General features: G+C 37.8%; 1 protein-coding gene across 2 annotated transcripts in view; it reads right to left on the reverse strand.

The window, feature by feature from the left end:
• Positions 1 to 716: 716 nt before the first annotated feature.
• Positions 717 to 23,548, reverse strand: part of MAP3K7CL (MAP3K7 C-terminal like) — a 31,544-nt gene continuing 8,712 nt past the window's right edge. For both annotated transcript variants that reach the window (XM_039732846.1, XM_039732845.1), the window contains 3 exons: positions 20,801 to 20,859; positions 12,385 to 12,500; positions 717 to 2,782 (listed from right to left, as the gene is read on the reverse strand). In XM_039732846.1, coding sequence (XP_039588780.1) covers positions 2,602 to 2,782; positions 12,385 to 12,500; positions 20,801 to 20,859 — 356 coding nt within the window. In that variant the 3' untranslated portion in view covers positions 717 to 2,601. The remainder of the gene's footprint in view (positions 2,783 to 12,384; positions 12,501 to 20,800; positions 20,860 to 23,548) is intronic.

Raw genomic sequence — 23,548 nt, forward strand, 5'->3', positions numbered from 1 at the left:
TTCATTTAACTTGCCTAGGAATATTTTTGAGAAATTCAATTTCTCTACCTTCCTGCCTTTGAATCCCCCCTCCCCCAATTTTTTTTAAAGATAATTTTCAAGAGACACTAATTTTTCATCCTTGGTACCTCTATATCAGGTTTTTCTCATATGTATTGCAATACAATTTCTTGAGCTCTTGCTCTCAGGCACATGAGCATGCATGCAGGAAAATACGTTCATACAATGCTGTTATTTTTTACTTTAACTATAACTAAAAGTAGGGGGAAAATTTGCTTGCACATAGCTAAAGTCCAAGTTGAATATAAATCTTTGACTTAAATTAGTTTGGGATGGTTTAAGAATTTCATATTTATCCAGGCTTGTAGGCTGGACCACATTAAAAATTCGGCATCTGCACATCTGTAAAATATTTATTGAATTCTTCTATACTGGTCAGTACCTACAGGTTAGGAAAAACATATTCCCTGACTATTCTCAAAGTGCTGATTGCCACAAATGAGGCCCAACTTTCCTGCTCCACCTGACTGTGGCTCTCTCTTAGGTTTTTCTCCCAGCATATGGTCTGTAATTTTTCTAAATATATCTAATTTTTTCTAATATATCTAAAGCATAGTGACTGCACTTAAATGGAAAAGTTCAAGGTGAACATAGTTATTTGTAAGTAAAGGTCTGCTGTCTGATCCATTGCATAAAAAGACAGTCTGTCAACAAACTAATTTTATGTACTTTATATGGTTTACAATGAATTCACTGAAATCATCTGACTGCATGATGTTTTCAAGGCTAGATGGAAAAAACTTTGACTAAAATGACAAACTATTTTAAAATGAGAATTCTCCTGTTCAAAACACACAAACACAGGCAAAAAGGGGTAATTTCAGCTTCTAGTGGTGTTCTGTGCTCAAAGCAAGCTTTCATTTCTCTTCAAGTTATGTTTCCCAACAGTGCAAAACTCAAGACATTTCCAGCACTTCCAGGCCTAATATTCCAAGTGTTTTTTATTAACTATGTTTGGTTTTTTTTTTCTTCAACTATCCACAAGGTGCAGTGAAAATTGGATCCTCAGATAATAAGAGGAATAAATACAGTGTTACACTGCTCAGGGAGCATTCCAGCAGGAAGCACATCCCTCAAGAGTGGCGATTTCCCAGGTACAGCAGGAAGCAGTGCCAGGTTTGGATGCTGACACTGCCCTGGTGGCTCAGGAGGAGAAGTGGAAACAAGGTTGTCCTCTCCTGATACCTCTTCATGCTCTCCAAACAAGGTTGTCCTCTCCTGCTGCCTTTTCTTGCTCTCCTGCTGCAGTGCCAAGTGCTTGGGGTAACACAGAGCCAGTTTTCCCACCTGTGCTGCAGGGAATACTCTAGGCAATTAGCACAGATAAATTACAGGCAGCTTGTAATTCTTTTTTTGTCCCCTTTGCTGCCAGGAATTGTTCTGATTAACATGAAATTCCATTTTCATGACAGATTAATGATAATAATCAAAGCTAAAGTACTGGTGCAAATCTTAAGTTCATAGTTTTCAATTACTAAGACACAGTACTAATAACACATTAAGTTGAATTTGAAGCTCATGAAGATGTAACAAGCTCTATCTGAGAACATTCAGAACATAAGAGGGCTTTTCTGCATCCACTTTTAATGAAAAAAACTGCTCTATGAATAGAAATAGAAGTATAATGAAGTTTTTAGTTGATCTAAGAAAATACAGGGATAAATAGAGCAAGTAAAACTGACATTTTACTTGCCAGTTATTTATCACAGAACTCCTGTCCCTACTTACCAACCACTTATGTTTCAAAATAGACCAGAAATTAAGAACAAAAGATCCTTACAATAATTTTACTGACATAGTCTCAGTTGAAACGATGATGAAATTATTATTCTTGTATTAATTTTTCATTTCTTGCATGCCTAAAAGTACAATAAAAAGACACTCAATCTTTACACTTAAGGAAGGAAAGTTTGATCTCATCTGTTTCCTTTTAATTTTATAACTTGCAAATTATCACTGCAGTCCACTTGTTTGATAAAAAATGATTTTGTTACTTCAAGTTTTAATGTGCAGTTTTCAGATTTTATACAACAGTGTGAAGTTGACATGAAGTATAGTTTTTACTAGTAAGGAGATCTGCTTCAAGATAACTTCCAAACACTTTATGCATGAGGAAAATAATTTAAAAAGAATTTACCAAACTAAAATTAACATACATGTATTCCATATATTAACATTGTCCCAGTCCTTAGTATGATCCAAATTTCCAACACAGAGACTATTTATATAATTTTCTAGTGTGTCCATATCTTCTTAAATTGGAAGAAATATGTTTAGAAAAGAAACCTGATCCACTAGAACATATAATGGGGATAGATTAACTTCAATTATGTTACTTGAAATAAAACATTCATTATATAATGGATGAAATATCCATTATATTAAGCTACTGGGTGGCAAGCATTAAATCAAATTCAGACTTCTACATACTCTGTATCCGTAGTAAAGTTTTGCAACATATTAAACAGATCTTTATTTTAAAATCTCTTTCCAGCACAGGACCATTCCTGTAAGAACTGCCTCCCATGAGCTAGCTGGGAGTTATGAGGAGCCCTGTCTTTTTTGGTACTGTATCCTGAGCTTTTCCAGTTGCTCCACGCACTGCGTCTGGGCCAGCTTCAGTGTCCGGTTCTCCTCTGTCAGTTCTGCATACTCCTTAGCCAGCCGAGCAGCATCCATGCTTTCCTTTTCCACTTGTTCCAGTCTGGCAATCAGCTCCTTTCTGACAATTATGAAAAAAAAGCCCAATTATTAGAAATGGCAGTAGGCAAAAATTTGTTGTCCTGTGTTTGGTCAAAGATGGGCTGTGTGTTGTTAACTTTCTATTACTTGAACTTGTGTGAAACAAGGACCTAAAAAATTAATTTTTTAGAGTCCTGTTTTTTCCTTTTAAAAGACTAAGCTTCCAAAATCTCAGATTGGTTTGCTGTTCAGTGACCAAGCCTGAAAAATGCTGTGTTCATGTGTCTGTATTTGGGACTGTTCAGCAGATGAGAAGGCTTTGGAGAGCCCTTTCCAGTACCAAAAGGGGCTCCAACAGAGCTGGAGAGGGACTCCTGACACAGGTGACAAGACAAGGGAATGGCTCTAAACTGAAAGAGAGCAGGAAATGGGATACTGGGAAGAAATTCTTCCCTGTGAGGGTGTTGAGACCCTGGCACAGGTTGCCCAGAGCAGCTGTGACTGCCCCATGCCTGGAAGTGTTCAGGCCAGGTTGGATGGGGCTTGGAGCAACCTGGTCTAGTGGAAGGGGATTGGAACTGGGTGAGTTTTAAGGTCCCTTCCAATCAAAACTATTCTGTTGATTGTATGATTCTGTGATCTCTAGCTTCACTAAGAGTTGAGCACACAATTCACGGTGGAGAATCAGGTTCCTAGAGATGACTTGTTAATACTTTGCCAGAAGAATAACAATTTATTTTTCTCATGATACCAGGTATCACTGAAAGACAGTGAGGTGTTTTTGTTTGCTTGGTTGGATTTATCAGTAAGTTCTGTGAAGTGTGCCTGGTTTCCTTTTCTCTACTACAAACAAATCCAGTAAGTAGTAGGCACTGAATCTGAGCTTCATGTATTGCTTCTATAACGTGTTTAGATCTTAAGCCCTGTTGCTGAGGAAGAGCTGCAAACCTGACCCCTCCTGGTCCTCTTAAGTACAGACACAAGAGGATTGGAGCTGTGACTTCTGGATGGAGTCACACAGTGCCCTGTATTCCCAGAGCTGGCCAGGAGCTGGATTTTCCTGTATAGTATCAACTGAAATTACCTCAGCACAAGTTAAGATAAAAGAGGTCTTAAAACACACTGAAGGCATGAGTAACTCTCAGAGTATCTAATGCTCTCCCCTTAGTCACCCACCAGGCTAGCCTGGCCTCTGGGTTTCTTTTTCCCTTTAAGTCAAAAATTCACCCATTACAGGAAGTTTCTTCTAAAAGGTTCTTTTGATCATTCTGTCTCAGAGATTAGTTAATCTTTTAACCGTTCATAGCCCTGTGACTTTATTTCTGTCATGTCAAAACAGTGCTTGTAGATCATCAGTGGGAAGTTGTTAATGCTTTCATAATGGGTAGATTTCACTGCAGTCCTTGGAGCCCACTGGTCAGGCTAGAGCAGTGCTTTCAGACAGGAAATTCCTAGAGATCTGCAATTCTATTCCCACAGGTCAGAGTATTCATGAAAAGATAACATTTCTGTTTTTCTGATCACTTGTGTTACTCATAGCTGAAAAGCTACCATGTAGAGCAGCAAAACTGAAAATCTGGCTTTTGAAAAGCACTTCTGTGTGGCCTTCATTTAGGATCAAGTTAACCTTTCTCTGTCTTTACTGCAGCTTTCAGTGACTGCCCGTGGTTTAGTTGACTGTTTACAGTCACAGTTACTGCAATTCAAGGAGTCACAAGTTAGAACAGACCCTTGGTACAGCCATTTCTACCAGCTGTGCTTCCCATAGATTAAAAAAAAAAAAAAACCAACAAAAAAAAAGAGTTAGCAGCTGTTACAGAATTTTTAAATCAGCCAAAGAGGCAGCATATAGTCATCCTCCTATATGATAGCTTTGTTTTATACTGCCGAGGTAAGGCAGAGCAGCTATGCTGCTGCAAAACCTCTTCTTTTTCCTTTTACCAGGTGACAGGTGCATTCAACCAGGCCTTTGAGAAGAAACATCATGAGGGTATTTTTGCTCAGTAGAATTCTGTTTACATTTAACACAATACAGTTGTACAAGTTTTAAACACAGCAAGCCACTAACAGGTTCATTTCTCTGTGGCTGGGCCATTCTAGATCAAGAAGATTTCACAGAAGTTGAGACAGTCTTGCTAGACAGCTCCTATTCATGGGCCTGAGGCTGTGCAGGAGTGAGTTCACATGAGAAATACATTCAGGGACAATGAGTTTTTACAACTCCAGATGTTTGGGGGGGGTTTGGTTTATTGTTTGTTTGTTTTTTTTGTTTCTCCCTGGTGTTCGTCTGGAAGGCTTTTATCTCTGGAGACCAAATAAAAACTTCTGTAATATTTTTTTGTAATTATTCTCTGGTGCAATGTTGGACTGAAGGGCTAAATTAAGCTCTTTCAAATTACAGACTGTTAATTCAGAAGTGTCCAAAGGAATGATTTCAGAATCATTCTTCCTTACTTTTCTTACACTCATGAGCTCTTTGAAAGGGAGATGCAGTGAACACACTACTAGGTAACCAGCATCTTAAAAGCAGGTAAACCTTTTCTGTGGGAACTTCCAGTACTTGAAAAGGAATGGTACTGACTGTCCTGGACCTGAGCCAGGAGAGGCACAGACAGACAACGTGCAAACTCAGACATCTCTGGTAATGAAGGTCAGTTCTCATTTGATGACATCCTCTGCAGGCTTGGCTTTCATGCTTCTCTCCAGTAATACTCAAGCAGCACAGATAACTTCCCTCCCCAGCATTCAGATTTGCTATCAAACAAACTATAAATGCATTAAAATCAAAATACACTCATTGCTGTAGTCCACACTCTTGGACCTCCCTCACAGAAAGCAGTTTCCTTGCACTGAGGTAGTAAAATTGCCCACTTCTGAGTCAGCAGAACCTACTTAGTCCTTTCCCATCAGATCATCACCTGTTTACAGGATAGGGTGATGTTTCAGGCTGATACTGTCAGCCTGCCACAGATCTAAAATTAGAGTACCAGGGAATTGCTAAATGTTATGAATGGTGTAGTTTATGTAGCTCACAAAAGGATGAGGACAGTAACTAACATTTACATCTGATCTAATCCAAGATTTGAACTTAGCTTTCAGAGGTTAAAGAACACCATGCTAAGCTCTTGCACCATCTAGACTTTGTTGGGGATGCTTAATAAATAGATGTAGCACTGTGTAATCTGTGTTTTCTGTTAATGGTTACCCCAAGTTTAAATATTAACAGTATTGATAAGGTATTTTCCAAACTAGTGCTGAGGTACTCAAAGCTTTGAGACAATCTGTAACATGCACTTGAAGTGTTCTTTTTTGGGGAGGGTTTGGGAGGCAACATTAGTGATTTGCATTGTAAACCTATAAACCACAAGCAGGAGAAAAACATAGCACTGTCTTAGGGAAGCAATTTCTCTTGTTCTGGCCTTAAGGACTAAACATGAAGGGAACAGAGCTCCTCAACACTCATATTCACAAGGAATAAATACAAAGAAAAGTGACAAACTAAGCACATAAATCTGTCTGGAGATAAGTGTATTTGGAGATGGACTACACACAAGGAAAACAGTTTCCAGACTACACAGACTCAGATTTGCCTCTTCCCCATTGTGAACAAGGTATTCAGGATCATGTGTCTGTGCCAGTACAGTATCTTCTCCAACAACTGGTGTGTACTGGTGGCCATAAGGTCATTTTCTCTTCCCACATTTGGCATGGCTTTCCTATCAGGGGGAATTATGAGACCCTGCAAGGTAACTGCTGTCTTGGGGAGACTGTCCTGGCATAAGTCTACTAATTAATTTAAAAAACAACACCATTAAAGACATTAATGTCTGCTTTAATGTAAATGAAAATGTGTCTCAGATGCCAACACATAAAAGGTCACAGAATGACAGAATAGTTTGAGTTAGAAAGAACCTTCCAAAGGCAAGGACACTTCCTTTAGAAGAGGAGGTCTCTTTTTGTATTAGAAAAGCTGTAATTTAATTTCTTGTATTTGACAAGTAACATATATTTTGCATATACGTGAGATAATGAAAAAATAGGTCTAGAATGGCAAAATTATTGAGCTAAAACGTTGCCTTTAAGGTTTACACCAATCTTTTTCTGAAGTACCTAGAAGTCTAAAAACTACTTGTCTTCACAGTGTTGGGAAAAAACACTCAAGAAACAAGAGTACCTGAGAAATCCTCTGGACCAAAAAGCATAGAAACAGTCCTATGGTCATGAGAGCAAGCTAAAACATGTGAAAGCCTCCCACAAAATTAAGCAGTCATCTCCACTGCATGTCATTTGCCAAGAGGGCCACTGGGATGCTGGATTTTGTCATCAGTAGCGTGTCCAGCAGGACCAGGGCAGTGACTGTTCTGCCTGCTGGGCACGGCTGAGGCCACACCTCGAGTCCTGAGTCCATCTCTGGTCCTCTCAGAGAGGCACTGAGGTGCTGGAGTGTGCCCAGAGAAGGGAACAGAGCTGGGGAAGGGTCTGGAGCACCAGGAGCTGCTGAAGGAGCTGAGGAAGCTCAGCCTGGAGAAAAGGAGGCTCAGGAGGGACCTTTTCACTCTCCACAAGTCCCTGACAGGAGGGTGCAGCCAGGTGAGGGTCAGGCTCTGCTCCCAGAGAACAAGGGACAGGGAGAGAGGAAATGGCCTCAAGTTGTGCCAGGGGAGGTTCAGATTAGATATCGGGAAAAACTTTTTAATTGAAAGGTTTGTAAAGTACTGGAATGTGCTGCCCAGGGAAGTGGTGGAGTAGTTAAAAGAACAAAAAAACATGTGGAGTTGGCAGTGGAGGACACAGTTTAATGGTGAACAGGGAGGTGGTGCTGGGTTGGTGGTTGGACTTGATAATCCTAAAGGTCTTTTCCAATCTTAACAATTCTATGATACCGTGTCTACTCTAACGTGTAAAAGAAGGAAAAGAAATCATATCCACGGCCAAGAAAATGAGTGTTCCTAAACCAGGTGGTGGTCGAATGATATTTTCTGTAGAGTTATATTAGAATTGTCTGGGGGAGGAAAAGGAGATAACCATCCAGTGCTAAGAATATAAGATACAGCTAGCAACCATGGCAACTCTAATATTTAACTACATAATCCAGGGTCATTATCTAGTAATAGCAATATAACAAGTGCTCAAAATAACCAGCCATCTCATCCCTTTCACCCAAAGTTAGATACCCAAAACCATCTGTTATGGAAATACGTGTGTGTTTCTGGAACATAAATTAAATTACATTCTGTGCCCTAAATGTGGTGTGTTCTCGCTTCCACACCCTTTTCTTTATTTTCAATCATGTCTCCCATTCCAGAGTGGCTTTTTTCCCTTGTACTACGTATTGCTGGCATAAATGTGAAGAGTGGGAGTGAAGACAGCAAACAAAGCTATGATTAAATTAGCAAAAAAGTCTACCCACTGTTCTTTCAAATTCTTGCTTGCTTTTTTATTTTTGAGTAACTTATTTTCCCATCTTTATTTGCTTTGTCCTGTGATTTTCCCTTTTTTGATACTACAACCTCTTTTTCTCTCTCACATTTCCCATTTTCCTGTGAAATACTTGTCATCTTCTCTCCCACTGCCAGCCTAGTACCTTCTCCTAACATCTATATTGCACAAAAGAGAACAAGTAAGTAAGTTTGCTGTCACCCTAACGAAAAGCAACCCTTGTAATTTAGTTTCATTGACTTCTTACTTTGGCCATACTCGATGCTCACATTGCTCATCAAGCTAAGCAGAAGCAAAAAAGTTGTAAAAGATTCAGTGTTTTTCACTATTGTTAAAATAATGTTTTACAACTTTCTATGTCTTATAAAATAATATAAAAATATACCTGTATATATTGTTTCATGTATGAAAGGTTACACTGAACTTTGGAGGTTGGAACAAAAATTATTTAAAATAGAATTAATTCTATTTCTTTTTTTTTTTCCTAAAAAGCTCTAATACCTGTACAGATATTTGTCAGGTTAACATTATTTCTTCCTCCTAGCCAACAAATAAAAAATATTTGCTCAATCAATTTTCTGCTTTTTCTGTCAGTCATAGCCTTCAGCATCCTGTATGTGCTATCAGCAGGCACCACAGGTGCAGGAACTGCCAGGTGAGACTTGCCATTGGAATGCCACAGGTGAATTGATCTGTGGAGAGACGTTGGGAGCACTGGCAAGGATACCATCCAACAGCATTTGTGAAAGCCTTTGGTAAAAATGTACACTGAAAAACACTATAAAAGCTGTTTGTTCCCATTACAAGGGATGCAACTTGATCAAAATACTATTTGCAACTATATGTTAATACTATATGCAACACTTAAATACTATTTTTCAAAATAGTATTTAAGAGAAATAGACAGTAGATTGTAGGTGTAGTAGACAATTGGGCATCTTCATTTCCATATGTTCAAATTCAAATGTAGAAGAAGACACCCACAGCAGGGGCAAATTTTAGAAAATTGCAAACTCCGTGTTTTCAATTTGATTGTAATTGGTTTTGAGGCTAAAAGCTTGTGCATTTCATCAGACTTTTCAGACAAGTGAAAGCATTCTTCCCTTTTAAAAACTGAATACTCTATACTTCCAGTGATGGGCAGCCAGGGCTGTCTGGGCAACCATTTCCAATGCCCCAACATCCTCACAGGGAAGAATTTCTCCTTAATATCCAATCCAAACCTACTCTCTATCAGTTTAAAACCATTCTGTTTTGTCCTATCTGTACATGCCCTTGTAAATCCTCTCTCTCCATCTTTCTTGCAGGCTCCTTTCAGGTAATGCAAGGCCACAATTATAAGGTGCATATATAAGTATATACAAATATAAGAATATACACAGGTATTTATATACATATATATATATATACTTATATGTACACACACAATGCAAAACATGCCTGCCACCCCAGCCATTATAATCTACTCTTCATTCAGTATATGCTAGTCCCTAAACTACTTTTAACTCTCTTGCTGTAAGTGCTGAGAATGTTTTTAGACATAAATCAGTGAACAGGAGAGCAAAACTCCCTTTTACTTCTCACTTATTCCTTTGCCTCCACACTTATAATCCCTTTCTATCAAGTTTTAGATAAAAATCAAGGCTGTCATGTTCAGGTTTGTTTGCTTACATGTGTGTAAAGTTACATGTGTACTAATAACTTTCTAATCCACCTTTCAATTTCAACCAAGCCATGTGGTAAAGAGGTCCCAGTTAGTTTCTGGAGGGTTTAATAAAAACAGACTGCTCCAGAAAGGAAATATACATAATGGGGGAATGCAAAATGGATAATCTGCTTGGAGGAAAAAGTTATAAGCAATCCACATCTGGAGAAAAAATATCTTCAATTTGCACTTGCAGTTTAAACTTCAAAATTAGGCAACCAGAGTGAACCAGCTTGTAGGAAATTAAACGTCTTTGATCCCAGTGCTGTAGGATCACTTTTTCAGATTAAGACACACATGAGGTGTGAAAGGTGCTGCCCTGATATTTGTCATGTTTAGGCATTTCACTGCTATATACAGCATGTGAACATAAGGCTACAAATATGTAATTACAAAGTACATATGGGTCTCAATAAAATAATTCCATTTGTTGCCTTACACAGCCACTCCTAACATGTTTACTGGGGCATGGAATTCCCAGAACAGGTTCAGCAAAGACAGCAGTGATGGAAGCTTCCTGACATTGTTCCACTGTTGACATCCACTGGTGGAATGAAGGAAAATGCCAGCCTGAAGCCCTTTAACTCATCCAAGACAAGCACCATTGAGAGGCTGACCTCTGGGCTCAGAGGTTGATTAGGATAATTGTGAGTTTAGGTAAATAATTTTGTGCACGTACCTGCTATTCTCAAGAAGCAAACCATTTCTAATTTAGCTAGTACCACAGACTTAGAGATAAAAAAATTGCATTCAAATGGCAATTTTTTTTTTATTCCAGAAAGTGCAAAAATATACATGAATGTCTCATTTTCATGAGCTCCAAGCATTCTTCATAAATAGGCATAACTGATTCAGGGTTGTGCCAATAATAATAATAATGGATTTATATTAGTAGAGTCCAAAACCAAAATGATTGAAGGCTACCTTTGGTGTTTATACAACTAAAGTCAAGCACTTAAACAATAATTTAATATTTTATATTGCGCTTGGATTTTCAGAGTAGACAAAGACACATGGTTTCCACAGGATTGATTGCTAAATATGTATGTAAGCAGCTTGTATCAGACAACCAAATTTGAAAAATCATTGCAAATTTAAAAAAAAATACTTATCTTCTAATCTCTTTAAAAACACTAATGGCTTTTGATTGGCCAAGTTCAATTAATGGTGAATCAAATGCAAAATGCATTTTCCCATGACATTGGACATCACCTTTTTTAGCTTTTGTTCCAGTCTGTCAGCCTCTGAGTGCCACACTGATCCTCCAGTGGAAGGGGGTTTGCAGTGGGAAACTTCAACTAGCTTTGACACTTTAGGCAAAAAGTAATTCTATTATGTCTACAGCCATTAACCCAGATAAAGACATCTCAGTTTCTTACCCTGCATAGTTTGGATTCAGGGAGTTCTTTGGCTGTCTTGTAGGACTACAGAATTTCAAGTTTCCCTCTTGCTTCTGCAGCTGAAGATTCCCATGGATGCAAACTTGGCAGGGTCAGCTGGGCAGAGATTTCACTATTCACCTTCTTTCTTTCTCTGAACTTCTTTTTTCAGGCAATTTAATTTCTTTTTCCTTTTCTTGTGGAAAAGGATGGACAGCCACAGAGTGCACTTTGCCATTTAATAGCCAGGCAAAAGATGACAAGGCTATGAGTACAGGCATAGACAAGAAAAAAGCCTCCAGCTTATTCACTTTGTGTATAAACACCTGAAATGCCAATGCATATTGAACCAGTGTGCACAAAAACAAAGCACCTCACAGAAACATGTTTACTAGTATTGTCAAGTATTCTAAGCCTAAATGAGGATCCATTTTGTTCTTCATTAAAGGGTGTGACGTTCATTGAAAAAACGAAAATTGAAAAGGAACCTGCACCAGATGGACTGGATTGTTATGTGACCTGGAGGCTGTCAGTGAAGCTTTTAAGGGACACCCACAAAGCTGAACTGTGACAGCCCTTAGTGGCCTCAGCTGATCCTGTAGAGCAATGGCCAACTTGTGCTCCACATCAGGCAGAGGCATGAAATCCTAGGATCCTAAGATGGCTTGGGTTAGAAGGGACCCCCAAGATAATCCAGTTCCAGCCCCATGCCACCAGCAGGGGACACCTTCCACTAGGCCAGGCTGCTCCAACCTGACCTTGAACACTTCCAGGGATGGGGCAGCCACAGCTTCTCTGGGCAACCTGTGCCAGGGCTTCACCGTCCTCAGAGGGAACAATTTCCTCCCAATATCCCATCTATCCCTGCCCTCTGTCAGTTTGAAGCCATTCCCCTTGTCTTGTCACTCCAGGCTCTTATAAATAGTCTCTCTCCATCCTTCTTCTAGGTTTCCTTCAGCTACTGGAAGGCCACAATTAAAATATATGTATAAATAAGTATATACATATATAAGCACGTATGTATAGAAAGTCAGAAAATACAAAGTTAAACTTTCATGTTTCAAACAGGGTTTTACAAAGAGAATATAGGACAGTAAATCCTTTAGGAAAGTTACTCACTTTCTTTCTTCCAGCAGAGCAATTTCTTTCTTGACCTCGTGGTATTCTTCTGCTATTTTGCAGTGCTGTTTATACACCTGCATAGATTCCTTAGAGTCATGACAAGGAGGCAGAGGCTTTAAGAAAAAAAAAGAAGAAAAAAACCCCATTGTTTTTTGATGAAATATTAGTTTAAACCCACATATTTTGAAAGATACAATATTTATCTAAATTCTTGTGAGAATACCTAAAGAATTTTCCCCCTTAACTGCAGTATATGGCCAACTATTCCTAGTGATGGTGTTTCATGGAAGGAAAAAACCCAAACCAGTTCCCTGCATAAGAATATGTGTGAAATTTCAAACATATGTGTAAAACTTCAAACATTGTGAAAATGTTCAGAACTCTCCTTGTCAGCTTTGCAAAATATCCCTGAAGATTTTTCAAAGAAGGATTTCTCCCTTACCTCCCTCTTTTTCAGCTAGAGTGATAAGTAAATGCTAAAGCTGACGCATTGATCAGACCTATCACATACATCTTTACACGGCCAGGAACTGACATCATTGCAGCAAGATCATCTTTTTTTCAATGCATACTGAATGTAGTAAATATGGCAAATAAAACCAAGCTGTTCTAGGACTCCTTATGTAAATTTCATCAAAATTCTTGAAAATACATTTTGGTTAAATGTAGGTGCTTTTTGCTCCTTAAAAAAGAATGCATCTTAATTCAGGCTTCAGGTTTGACTGTCACATTTTGGTTATAACACATTCAGGAAGTATTTTTGAGTTATTAGCCATGAATCTAATTACTGTAAATGAACTCCAAATAGCATCCTTGAGCCACCTGTTTGAAGTAAAAGGAAACACTTAAAATAGTTCATTTACTGCCCATTTAAATAACATCCAATTGCTTTTCACAATATTAGTAGATTGTTTTGCATTTCTTGCTGTCCTACCTTGACTCTTCTGTGTAGCACAATATTCCCTTAATGACATTATTAGGAAAAGAAAAGCACAAGTAGTCAGACTTTTCCTGTTTATAATCTTGTAATCTTTTGTTTAATCTAAACTGAAAATTCAAATTTTACTAAACATGTTAAAAGACAAAGATTAAAAACCATTTTTGTTCAGGAGACAGGGTAAGCTGGCTTCAGACATAACCCAAAGCACAGATGTAAGTAATGTATGGAGCTTGCAAGTACTTGTAGTTGGTATGTGATTCCTCACTGAAATTTTGACACTCATATTCCATATTCTAAATTTAAAACTGCTGCAGCAGAATTGTTTCACAGCACATTGTTTCATTCTCCCTGATCTTGGAGATTTTGGGAACCCAGGGAAAGGGCAGCCCAATACTTGATGAATCTAATCCCTAGAAAAGGGTTTTTAATTGCATTTCAGTGTGGATGAGCAAGAGCACCATTCATATAGCCACCCAAATAATAAGCATAAATTTAGCAAGACTGAATATAGAAGTCTCAGTGCTCTAATCCAAGAATGCATGGATGAGCCAAAGCAGCATCTCTGCTATCTACCAGAGATCAGCTACCAACAAGTGTGTCACAATAAAACAATTTTGAACAGTACCAAGGGGAAAGTCCCCAAACAGTGATACTTCAAAAGAAAAACACAACAAAACAAAGCAGAAAAGACCTTGGATTTGCTTTCAATTTAGTTTCCACTAATCTAGCTGGTTTAAACCAGTTTAAAAATTAAAACAGTGCTCAGTTTCTATATTCCAGCTTCCCACTCAAAAGATATATATAGAGAGCTAAAAATTATCTAGTCATGCTGAAACTTAGTATCTAAGGCTCACTTAGAACCAGTTGCTGACTTTTAAACCCCTTCCTATTATTGTTTCCTTTTCAGTGACATTTTCTCTTACACTGATATTTTACCACTTAAATTAAAAATCAGTTTACTAATTTCTATTCATAAAATTCTTTTAAATTTGTCTGATGGTAGTAAGCACTATATCAAGCATCTTTTAAATTATTGGTGTATATTTCTTTAAAACATAAATGTTACAATGTTTTCAAATGACTAGATAGAATATAATTGGATCATACCATAGAGTGGCTTGGATTGGAAAGGACCTTCAAGAGCATCAAGTTCTAGCCCCTCTGCCATGGGCAGGGACACTTTCCACTAGGCCAGGTTGCTCCAAGCCCTGTCCAACCTGACCTTGAACACTTCCAGGGATGGGGCAGCCGGAACTGGAGAATATGGTGTGCTCCTCTGTAATCTGGAAACTTCTAAGACAGGCTCCAGAGATATTATCTACAGCATCCATGAGTATTTCTGGTCAGTAGCATACGAAACTGCATATTTAGCAAACACTTTCTACTGCAATAACATGGGAAAAGGAGAGATACAAATCTCCATTCCACGTGGAAGAACTTTTTTAATGGTCTGTGGCCAGGAAGTGGGAAGTACTGCAGATACTGCAGTACAGAATGCCCAATGGCATTCCATGAAGTCTGTATAACATCTTTGTGTTAAGGGATTGCTAGTTTACCAAGGTGACTAATTTCAGAAGGCCTTAATAAAGTTCAATTTGCATATGCTTTTTTTTTCCACTGAGAAGTAAACAGCCATACTTTACTTTCCTCTTAGAACAGCCTGAGCTTGCTGTACCTTGCCTGTCCACAAATTAATATAAATAAAACATACCTGCTAGACAAGCAAAAAACATGCCTGCCACAGTAGGTTACATTTAATGGCAACAGTTTCTACTTTTAATCCTGTTTATTTCAGGCTTCAGTGTCATCTACCCTCATTTTCCTGTGCTGGCAAAATATGCACGTGCAGCACCTCTGATCTTGTTCACAAAGCTAGTACAAAAGCTAAAGCTGTAAGTCATACTGGTGGTCTGTCCTATTAAGCCTGATTTTCAACAAGGTCTGATTTTTCCATGTATTTTGTTGAGTAACTCACTGTAACATTGAGAAACATTCTACAGAATTCAGCAAGTAGACATTAAGAGTTCCTTTTATAGACCATCCTGTAACTGCACATATATATGTAGATCTTTACAAGACATATGTACTGTTCATTCAGACTTTTGTTCAGACATGAAAGGTGTTGGAAGATGACATGCAAAAGCAGTTTTTGAAGAAACAGAAAATCACAGAACCTTTGGGTTGGAAGGGACTTGCTTTCCTTGCAGGAGAGGTTCTCCATGCCTTTAATCATCTGGGTAGCCTCCTCTCTGCCTGCTTTTTAAGGCAGGTTGAAGGAGGTCTTCTAAATAAAATATTTGGTGGGGTGACACAGAATGAAAGTTTTCAGGTTTGGGCTTTTGTTTTTTGGCTTCCCTCATATGACAAGTTTTTTTGCCTTGCCATGTGAAAATCAGCATTCCATATCTACAAAAGCTCTATAGTTGACAGTGTCAATCAACTGTTCAAAAGCTTTAAACCAGTTGATTTTTAAATTCACCATCATTGCACTTATGTGTTTAACTGTGAAAAAAATTAAAACTTTCTCCTGAAATAGTTGAAGTTTCAAAAAAAAAATTGTATCAGGCAGTTTTTTCAGCTCACATGAACTTGTCTAGAAGTCTTCAGTACTGATCTAATTAAAGAGTGGTGTCTTGCTTTTTGTGAATTCGGTAACTTTCAGCTGAACTCTTCTGGAAAAGTGGAAAATCCAATGCTAATATTTTGAATGTGGTCTATGTTCATTATATGGCCTTGTGCACTCTTCTATGATAGAAAAACCCACATTGTGCCAAGCAAAAATAGCACATGGCAGCTACTTTTTGTTGTGCAACTGGAACCCTTCCACCAGTTTCAGATACCCATCTTAGGATACATCTAGTCTAGTCTAGTTTTACTATGAAAGTAAACAGTTATCTTCCAAACAATTCAGGTCAACTGGATGAAAGCAATTGTGAGTTTAGCTCTCCTTCCTGGGAGATTTTCCATTCTTTTCTAACCTTAGTATGATGCTCTGACTTGGTGAACATACATGTTAACATACATGCATAAAATGGTCTTACATAATCTAAGACCAAAGTTATCACAGCAGCATTACAGGAGACTTATCAAGTTCGTAGGCAATCAGATCTAATTATAGAGCAACAGAGTCCTCTAGGAATTCTCTTGGAAACCAATACATAGTAAAAAAATTACAGCATCCTCTTTAAAAACAAAGTATGCTTTTAAACTTTCGAAAATTAATTTATGTATCTAACAAAAATCCTGGCATTCAGTAGAAGCAATTAAAGTTCCAGAGTAAACAAGGTTTCTGCTAAATGCTTATATCACACACAATGCACTGCTCCTTTCATAACATTTGCATTACTTTTATATGAGCATTTTCTACTAAAGTGAGAAAAACTATCCTTTGACTTGAGGCTGGATGTTATAAATGGTTGGAGCTTTTTCTTTGTTGCAGCAATTTTATAGTCATCTAATGACACAGATTTGTAACACAAAATATAACATAAATGTCTCTCAAGCTCACAAGCTCATTTCACGAGACAAGATCACAGAACCATTGAATTGTTTTGTGTTGGAAAGGACTTTAGTGATCACCTCCTTCCACCCCCCTGCCAGGGACACTTTCCACTAGACCAGGTTGCTCAGAGCCCCATCTAACCTGGCTTTCAAAGGTGAAGAACTATATGTGTATACATATGTGGCTTGTGTTCTTCCCTCTTCAGATGAAGCTCTCATCTGGAATAAAGATTTTGATGGGGAACAGAGAGATGAACTGAGCAAGTCACAGGAAGTGTTGGAACGGGACAGGCAATGCACAGGGCACAGCAATGCAGGTATGAACACTAGATACCCTCCTCCCCATTCAGTGACCTGAACAGCAAGGCCTTGGATGCTGATGTATGTTTCTAAACACAGCAGATAACCCGTAGTAGAATTTCTGTCAGAGGGGTCACTGGGCAGCTAATCAAGGAAGTGCCTTCCAAGGACCCATCCAGACAAAGCAAAGGTTAGAGTTTCCCAGTGACAGAGTGACAGGTGTAGCCAGCCCACCCTTGCTGCACTGCACACACGGAAGGGGGGAAAACCCTCAAATAAGCAGGTATTGCTTGTCAGTGGGAAGAGAATAATTTCCAATACTGCAAACAAAAGGAATTGAAAACAAGAAGATTATTAATATGAGTTTTGTTTCACTGATAACTTAGCAGGAAGTTATTTTAGTTGTGTGTGTGTGGTTTTGGTTAGTTTTTTTTAAAATTAATAATAAAGCTGCAAATATAGCTTAAATTGATCTGTTCTCATATGAAGGGCTTTCATGTCTGGTTGACCACAGACCACATAAAAAATTTGATATAAAATAGTTGAGTTATTTTTTTGCAAATTGTTTCTTGGAATGTGTAGAAAACTGTAACATTCAAAAAAGTGATTTGAAAATAAAACATGTTAGTCTGAAGCTAGCTAGTACATCAGAACACACAGACTGATAATTTTTATTCTTCAGAAAGAAGCTGCAACTAGAACTGTCCTTTAGTAAGAGTCCTTATAGAGGATTAGCTCTTTTGCTAAGTCTCCTAGAAATACCTTCCCTCCAGGCAATTCCACATCCACCTCTGTAGAGCTGGGTGCTTGGACAGCAGGGTTTGTTGCCCTGCCAAGGGGAGGCTGCACTGAACTTTGCCCTGCCATTTGATACTGCTGCCCAGGGAATAGGTATGGAAGAATTGTGGGAGGAAAAGTGGGACCACTAGGTAATTCTGCTCAAATAGCCAAGTTGTCTGCCAAGGCCCAACATAGGAGGACGAGAGCTTGAAGCCCAAAACAGAGGTGCAAATTGCTTGGTACTCAGGCTGTGGTCTGCTGCCTGCATGAATAGAATTCTAAGGCTCTGATTTTCCAAGTGACTTGCTGAACTTACATAGCATTCAAGCTGCTTTCAAAATTAAGCTTAAAGATCATCTAATTTAGGCTTTTTGTTTGTTTGTTTTTAAAACAGGTTTCAAAATTTTCCTTTGTATGCTTGAAATCTGTAAAGTTATTACTTTTTTTTAAGGTGCCTATTACTATATAGCCACATAACCTGCATTTATAGTTTGCTTCTTTAAATAAAATTCAAATAATTTTGACTGTATTTATAGCACACTGATTAAAATCTTGTGGCTCTCAGATATGATATTTTTATTATGAACATATGTATCAGCATTCTTATAAATTCAAGCATTTCAGGCTGCTACTGCCACAGTTGATTAAAAGGTTCATTTACATGACCCTTCATGTGTGTGCTCTGTATTAATGCACTTCAGGACAGAAAAAAAGATGGATGGAATGACAAAGGACACCACCATTCACTACTTCTGCAGGTCCTGGTGGAGCCCATTTTATCTGTTTCTGTAATGCAGGAGCTATCTGTTTCAAAGTTGGCATGAATTGCAAGCACATGCCATAGAGTTCTGACAAACCTGCAGAAGTTTGGATTGCAGGATTGAAAAAAACCACAATTAATAAGAAATGTAATAAGGTAAATAATAATTTTGTAACAGCTATTACTTGTTTGAAATTTTACAGCAGACTAAAAATACTGTAATGACATTAAATAATTATCACATGAAACTGTGATCCAGATTGACAAAAGCAAGGAAAATCAAGTTTTTATTGCTAAATTTGAATGCAATGTTATCTCTGCATCAGCTCAGAGCCCTGTATTGACTTCACTGCCCTTGGATGAACATAAAGGCATCCAAATATAAACACGCACATAAGCCTGAAAACAAAATTATTAAGTGCTGCCACAAATTTTATACTTTTAAGTGGTTGAGTCAGACAGGTAGTTCTCATAAGTTATCCTTTCAGCTACCCTGATATTACCAAGGGATTTTATGAAGGATAATAAAAAGAAAATTACATTAACCAAAGCCTTTGATTGTTTCTTTGAATTTGTTATCATATTCAATTATTCATATTCACGATTATGAGAGTAAAGGAAGGTTTTCTTGAAACAAATGTCAAGTACTTTACAGACCAGTTGGATACACTTAGTGGGATTGTGCTAGAGTGTACTTCAAAACTTTTACTGAAGGGCTATTATATATCCAGAACACTTGAATGCTTCCAGAGGAGCATTTTCAGCCTATCATGAAATTCCATATTTAGAGTATATTATAGGTTCCAGAAACGTAAAAGTCATAAAAGTCTTAATAAAAAAATCATCACTCGTCCTGCAAAGTACTTAGACGTAATGCTAGTAATATTGTTTTTATGTATCAATAGCAGCAATAATAATCATATTTCACTCTTTTAGAGCAATCCTTACCTACTGGTCTTAATGGTCTTTAACAAAAGATGCAAAAATTATTAACTTAATTTCAGAGATGAATAGAGGGATGAAGCAACTCCGGGATTAAACAATGTGTCACTGAGAGAATTGGAAACAAAATGCAGGTTCTTTACTTTCAATTCAGTGCTCCAGCCATACAACACAATTGTTTTTCTGAAACTGAATTCTTCTAAAGAAAAAAAAAATACCAATCCTGTTTGTTGCACTGGAAGGTTGGTTAGTGGAATAAAGAGGTTAGCATACTACCCGGTTCCTTTTGTCCCAAACCATAAGCTGTTATTAATTCCTACTTATGCCTAAAGAACCTGCCTCTATCCTCAGGACTAGAGGGATAGAGCAAGAAGAGTCTCTGTCATCCTCCATTCCCTTCTCAGTCATCCTTTTGAAGAGAGCAGCGGGACAGAAGCGTCACCCTTGAAGTCAGCAGCCATCCCGTGTTGTCTCACAAGATGATGGGTGCAGGAAAGATGGCATTATTGGTCAATGAGTGGTCTACTAATGCCCTTCTCAATTTACAGTCAGGAAACAACTGCCTTCATAGTGAAATATCAGAGGAAGTCTAAATGCTCCTGGGAAAACAGATGATCTGAAGTAGTCTACAAAAGCCAGCCAACACTCCAGAACCACCGCAGAGGAAAGGGAAATAATCCCTGGATACAGAACTGGCTTTGTGCCTAGAGAACCATGGAGCTGCCATCAACTGCTCACTGTCCAGTATACTGGGAGCCCATCATTCTATGCTGACAAATCAGACTGGTCACCAAAGGATTCTTTTGTAATGTATCTGAGAAAACTGATGGTATCAGTCATAGCACAGCCTGCAGGCATTACAATGTATAATGTCCCTCTCATCCCTTCTCCCATCATCTAGAGAACCATGGAGCTGCCAGCATGCAGCAGCACTACAGGAATGGGATGGAAAATCTTAAAAGCAGGCAAGATTGTTAAAATAGTGATTTCCCTGCGGTTGGACGAAAAATTTTCTGAAGATCTTGAAAAAACAGTGTTTTCTTCTATGGATATATATGGTCTTACTAAATGTTAATAGTCTAGAAAAGCACCACTGAAAACTTCCACCATATTGTAACAACCAGAGGCCTTTTATAACAACAAATACACTGAATGGGAAGTAGAACTGTCATAAGAGAAGAAAAGTTTACCTGCAGCTGCTGATCTAGTTCTGGAAATGCCAAAGAGAAGCTTTCAGGGGAAGCGTCATCTAAAAGGTAAACACAGTATTAAAAGTTATTGTCTACCAAAGAGGGCATTTCAAGTAATCTGTTTAATGAAGTTCTACATTGCATATATGGACAGTAATATTGGGATCCTGAAAACACCTCCACATCTTATCTTTTACACTTGAGATGCCTCAGTAGAATCCTTGAAAATACTAGTGGATTGGTAATAAGAAAAGTTTATGTTCTGGAAATAAAGTCTATTTTGCATTGCAGTGATTAAGAAACCAAGCAGTTGGTCCATTAGAACATGTGATAATTTAATAAAACAAATAAATCTAAACTGTTTTTCTTCCTGAACTCTCTCCACTACACTGCTAAGTAAAGGAGTGTCTTAAAGGACTTTACCTGTCAATTACAATCCTTATGGGCTAGAGTTAGTTCAATCATGACAACAAACCAAGCCGTGTTTTTATTTATTTGTTTGGGATTTTTTTTGGTTTATTTTTAGAACAGGCTTCCAGCAAAGGTGGAACAGATTGCGCCAGTTATGTCAGGGTTGTGCTGTGGACACCTGCCCACTAGTAGCTGGACTGAGATCAGAAACATGAATCACACTTGGTAGCGCTAGTGCAATATTTCTTTCTCAGTGACTTTCACACTCTCAGTTCTGCATTGGACTATGATGACTGTTTATTCATCTTACTACAGGTTATGGGAGGTGAGGAGAGTGTAACTATTAGCTTACAGTCAGTTATTTGTAATGTGTCAAAATTAAATAAGGATGGCTCTTCCAGAGAAAATTGCTAACACAGTTCAGATCCTGCAACCTGCTGTGCACTTGTAGACTTGAACATAGCAACAAAACCCCAACAGGATCAAGAGGACCTCATATCAAAGAAGGATTCTAAAAGAACACAGACTAGGATCTAAATTATTTCTCAAATATTTGATATCTCTTTCTCCTGGCCTCTGTGGTGATAAAGCAAAGGAGGTTGGGGGGAAAAGTAAAATAAGTCACCTTAGCCTATGAAAAATAAACATACTGGCTAACACATAGCCACAACCTTACTCAGTGATATAGCTAGAGCTGGGCAGCCTCTGGGAAGAGATGTACAGAGAAGAAAAAATGTATAGTGATACAAAAGCAAAAGTTCTTGAATTTCCTCAGGAAATAAAGTGAAGTTCCTGTATTTTCATGGAGCAGTTGTCTTGCTGTATTATCAAAAGGTCATACCCATGTCATATGAGTGTCCCCCTTCTTTCTTCATAACATATGTCAAGCATGCCCATTCTGGAAAATACTTAAATTGCTTTAATTGTACAGAATTTTATCATGCTAATATGCAAGTGTTTATCTTTAATTTGCTATTGCTTTCTTGTACAATATATAAATAGACTAATATTCTAAAAGAAGAAAGATGAATCATATGGCAAGGCTAAAAGGAAGGACAGAATAAGACTCAGTCTGACTAGGGCTACAGCTGCTCTACAGGTATTTGGCTGAATAGCTGTTAAATATTCTGACAGAGATATTGGACCAGAGTCATGGATGGCAGTTAAACTGCTATTTGCTTTGGCAATTCCAGCAGTACAATCTTTGGAACAGTAGCTTTATTGAGGTATCTTGAACATCTTTAAAATTCAGAAAAAATAGCAAAAGCAACACTCCAAATGATTAAAAAAATCTGAAGAAACCTCAGAGAGTAATTACATTTTCACAGCATCAGCTATTAATAAAAAATAAAATTAATGCAGAGTTAGAATATTGGAAAATAAATTGGATCATACTCTGAAAGGAACCAGTTAAAATTTTGGAAGTACTTTATAAAGGATGGAATAGAGAAATTAATGTAGAGGAAATCCTTTCAATAAACAGATGTTCCCTGCTTATTTTTTGAACTCAAGTGACTGAGTCAATGGTACTAAAAATAGAATGCACTGGTATCCTAACCATTATGACATACCATAGTACATTTTATAATGGGCTTGCCCTAGCATCTATTGAACAGCTGCTAGGGTTTTTTTTAGTTATACTAGTTTAAGACTTGTTTAGATCATCATCTGATGTGCAGAACATCATCGAGAAATGCTATACAGACTTCAGTCTGTAGTTTTGAAATTTTGAAATTTGTAGTTTTTTGGTTTTACAGGTTTTTTCAGTAGTTTCAGTTTTGAAATTATCCTGAGTTCCTAATTCTCTTCGGCTCTTCTAAGAATTTCAGCTGAAGTATTTAGTTTACAAAAATTAACAGAAATCCTCATAGCTAACTACAATCTTGTTTTTCACAAGAAGAACAACAAATGGCTTTCCCCACAGCTTTCAGTAAAATAAATCATTGCCCCAGATCAGTATTTCGCTGTTGTCAAAGTAACAACCACAACAATAACAATAAAAATCACTTGATAATAATGAAAACTTAAATTTCACACAAGGGGAAAGCAAATGAAAGCAGTCATTCACCTCCTAAAACTTTTTTGAGGATGTTTTCAGGATGTCAAGAGGAAAGATAGAAACTCTTGCATTTTTTTCTGAAGAATTTCTATTGCCCTTGCCAGCAGAATACCAGTCAAAATCACATTGATTTCTAGTCTTAAAAATCTATTGACTCTGAAAATCAGATACAAAAACGTTTGAAATGCCTATGAAATTATTCTGAAGATCAAAACATTCTCAAAACTATCTCCTGATCTGTGTTTGTTATTTTCTATTCTAACTCTCCTTAACTAGAA

This window comes from Passer montanus, unplaced genomic scaffold (genome assembly GCF_014805655.1).
Source record: "Passer montanus isolate IOZ18808 unplaced genomic scaffold, ASM1480565v1 scaffold80, whole genome shotgun sequence".
Classification (NCBI taxonomy): domain Eukaryota; kingdom Metazoa; phylum Chordata; class Aves; order Passeriformes; family Passeridae; genus Passer; species Passer montanus.